The 3108-nt window shown below is 42.7% G+C and overlaps 1 protein-coding gene across 1 annotated transcript; it reads left to right on the top strand.

Moving 5' to 3' along the window:
- Positions 1-883: 883 nt before the first annotated feature.
- On the top strand, positions 884-2510 carry LOC103666135 (olfactory receptor 5B21). Its single transcript, XM_008694165.2, has one exon. It carries the CDS (start codon positions 887-889, stop codon positions 1835-1837), a length of 951 nt encoding a protein of 316 aa, XP_008692387.1. The 5' UTR covers positions 884-886; the 3' UTR covers positions 1838-2510.
- Positions 2511-3108: the final 598 nt, after the last annotated feature.

Genomic DNA, 3108 nt, shown 5'->3' with positions numbered 1-3108 from the left:
GAGTGGGGTATCATTATGCAGTTTCTCCTTGTGTGAAGGGAGGAAAATAACAGGATCAAACCCAAAGAGTTAAATGAGTTAACTATGAGTAAAGCCTAGCATATAGTGAGCTGTTGTTATGACTTCTGTGATTACTACCATTTAGTTATATGTGCATGGAAAATGTTAGGAAATCTCCTTGGAGGCTATATTCTTGGAAATGGAATAAGAAGACAAGAAATAAGGGATTTCTACTTTTTACTTCTTACTATTCTCTTTTTGATTTTTTAAAAAAAGATTTTTATTTATTTATTTTAGAGAGAGAGTGTGTGTGCAGGAGGGGGTAGGGGCAGAGGGAGAGGAAGAGGGAAGGCAGACTCCCCTCTGAGCTGGGGAGCCCAACCACAGGATTTGACTCAATCCCAGGACCCTGAGATCATGACCTGGGCCAAAACCAAGAGTCAGACGCTTATCTGACTGAGTCACTGAGGCACCCCTCTCTTTTTGATTTTTAAAAATGGAATAAATAAAATTTTAAAAACTATGCTACTAGAATTTTCATAATTTATTTTATACGATGTAAACAGGCAGGATAATTCAAACTCTGAATGTATGGGACTTTGGATTCAGGAATATAAAAGTGTAACCTTTGATTCCGACCCCCACTGACTAGGTAATTTTAGTCAATATTAAGCTCCTCGAGCCTAAACTTTCTCATCTGTAAAATGGGTATAGTAGCACCTCCCTCGTAGGATTCAGTGCTCTGATATAATGGAAGGGTCTTGCATGTGCCTAACACACTGTCGACACATACTGGTTTGCTATTTTCATACCATCCCGTAATCCCTCCTACACTTTCTTTCACTGACTCTTCTTTAATCACCAGACGAAATTCAAGTTGACCTCAATGAAGAATAGCACGGAAGCCACAGAGTTTATCCTCCTGGGATTAACAGATGACCCCAATCTTCAGGTCCTCCTCCTCCTGGTATTTTTGTTCATCTACCTCATCACTCTGGTTGGGAATGGGGGGATGATGGTGATCATCTGCTCAGACCCCCATCTCCACACTCCAATGTATTTCTTCCTCGGTAACCTCTCCTTCGTAGACCTGGGTTACTCATCAGCGGTAGCCCCTAAGACAGTGGCCACCCTGCACTCAGGGAACAAAGTCATCTCCTACAACGGCTGTGCTGCCCAGTTCTTCTTCTTTGTGGGTTTTGCCACTGTCGAGTGCTACCTCCTGGCCTCCATGGCCTATGACCGCCATGCAGCCATATGCCGGCCTCTTCATTACACCACCACCATGACAGCAGGTGTGTGTGCCCTCCTGACTGTTGGCTCCTACGTCTGTGGCTTCCTCAATGCTTCCATTCACACTGCGAACACCTTTAGACTCTCGTTCTGTGCTTCTCATGAGATTAATCATTTTTTCTGCGACAGTCCTCCACTCTTGGCTCTCTCATGTTCCGACACACGCATCAGCAACTTGGCTGTCTTCTATGTCGTGGGCTTCAATGTCTTCTTCACCCTCCTGGTCGTCCTCATCTCTTACCTCTCCATATGCATCGCCATTCAAAGGATGCGTTCTGCTGAAGGACGGAAGAAAGCCTTCTCCACCTGTGCCTCCCACCTCACTGCTGTAACCATCTTCTATGGGACTATCATCTTCATGTACCTACAGCCCAGCTCCAGCCAGTCCATGGACACCGACAAAATTGCTTCTGTGTTTTACTCGGTGGTGATTCCCATGCTGAACCCCTTGATCTATAGCCTCAGAAACAATGAAGTAAAAAATGCTCTCTGGAAAGTCCTCAACAAACTTTATCCCCAATCTGGAAGTGTGCGTCAGAACTAGGCGGGTAACTGAGGGATAAACCTCCCCCCAGATCTCGATGCCATCGCGACTTCCGAGGTTTGGCAAATTTCAGAGCTTTCTTCTCCAAGAACAGTGGTTACTTCTGCTACTTGGAGAAATTATGAAAGAAGCACTTGGAAATGTCTCGCTCAGGGAGATAATCTTATATTTAGTGAACAACAACATTGGACCTTTAAACCCTTCTTGCACTAGTTTCTTGATATGATTCAAAGCAGAAGATCAAAGCATAAACTGAATCCACTGAATTTCCCCTCCCTATTTTTAATTTTAAGAAATTTCCACTCATTATTAAAATTTGTGTAAGGATCACATCTTCATTGTATAATACTTATCAGTTGAAATGCACAACACAGCATTATGCTTCCCATCTTTAGTCCATGTGTTTGAAAGTTAAAATTTCTAATGCAGACAAAAGATGTTTTAATATTTTTAATAATGCCTCTAGAAGGTTTTACCTCAAAGGACAGGACACTGGACCCAGAGTCAGATGAGCCAGCCTTCAATCCTTCCAAACCCCCACCCACATTCCTGCTCACCCATTGGTTGAATACCTTTGTATTTTCCAGCTCCTTCTGTTAATGTGTTGGGACAACTTGGGTAGAAAACAATAAGCCACCTTTGTATGGAACAGTTTCAGTGGATAAATTGTTTAAACTTTAACCCAAATAAACATATCTTTCTTTAGAGAGCTTGCACTCTGTTCCACGCTTTTGGCCTTTGTCTAACATAATTACCAAAGCTTGCGGAAGGTTTGGGGGGAAAAGCATTTTTTCCATGGGCTATGAAAGGGGATATTTGTCTTCTGAATTAAATGCTTGCATTTCTTAGCACCCTTGAGTTTGGTGAATCTATTACGAGTACACATAATAGCTTTCTGTGCCCTCTTGGCTTCTGTTTTTTCAATAATTCAGTTCACCTCTGGATCCCTGTTGCATTGCGATGTTCTGTAATTAGATGCTGCAAGAATAAGAAAGTCTATAAAAATTGACTTCCTGAACAGGAACGGCACAATGACGCACAGCCCACGTCCACCTTCCAGTCTTGTTTCGTGTGCTGGATGGTATCTGCGAATGTGTGTGTGTGTGTGTGTATGTGTGTGTGTGTGTGTGTGTGTGTGTGGCGGGGCGGGTGGTGGTGATTAATTTTACTTCTCACACCTCAACGGGTTGGTGGTGTTTGTAGCCACAATTAGTCTAAGTCACTACATATTTCATGATATCAAGCTCAAAGACAACAAAACAAGAATTTAT

Source organism: Ursus maritimus, unplaced genomic scaffold (assembly GCF_017311325.1).
Source record: "Ursus maritimus isolate PB19 unplaced genomic scaffold, ASM1731132v1 scaffold_23, whole genome shotgun sequence".
Classification (NCBI taxonomy): Eukaryota; Metazoa; Chordata; class Mammalia; order Carnivora; family Ursidae; genus Ursus; species Ursus maritimus.
This window is presented reverse-complemented; position numbering and strand designations above follow the sequence as displayed.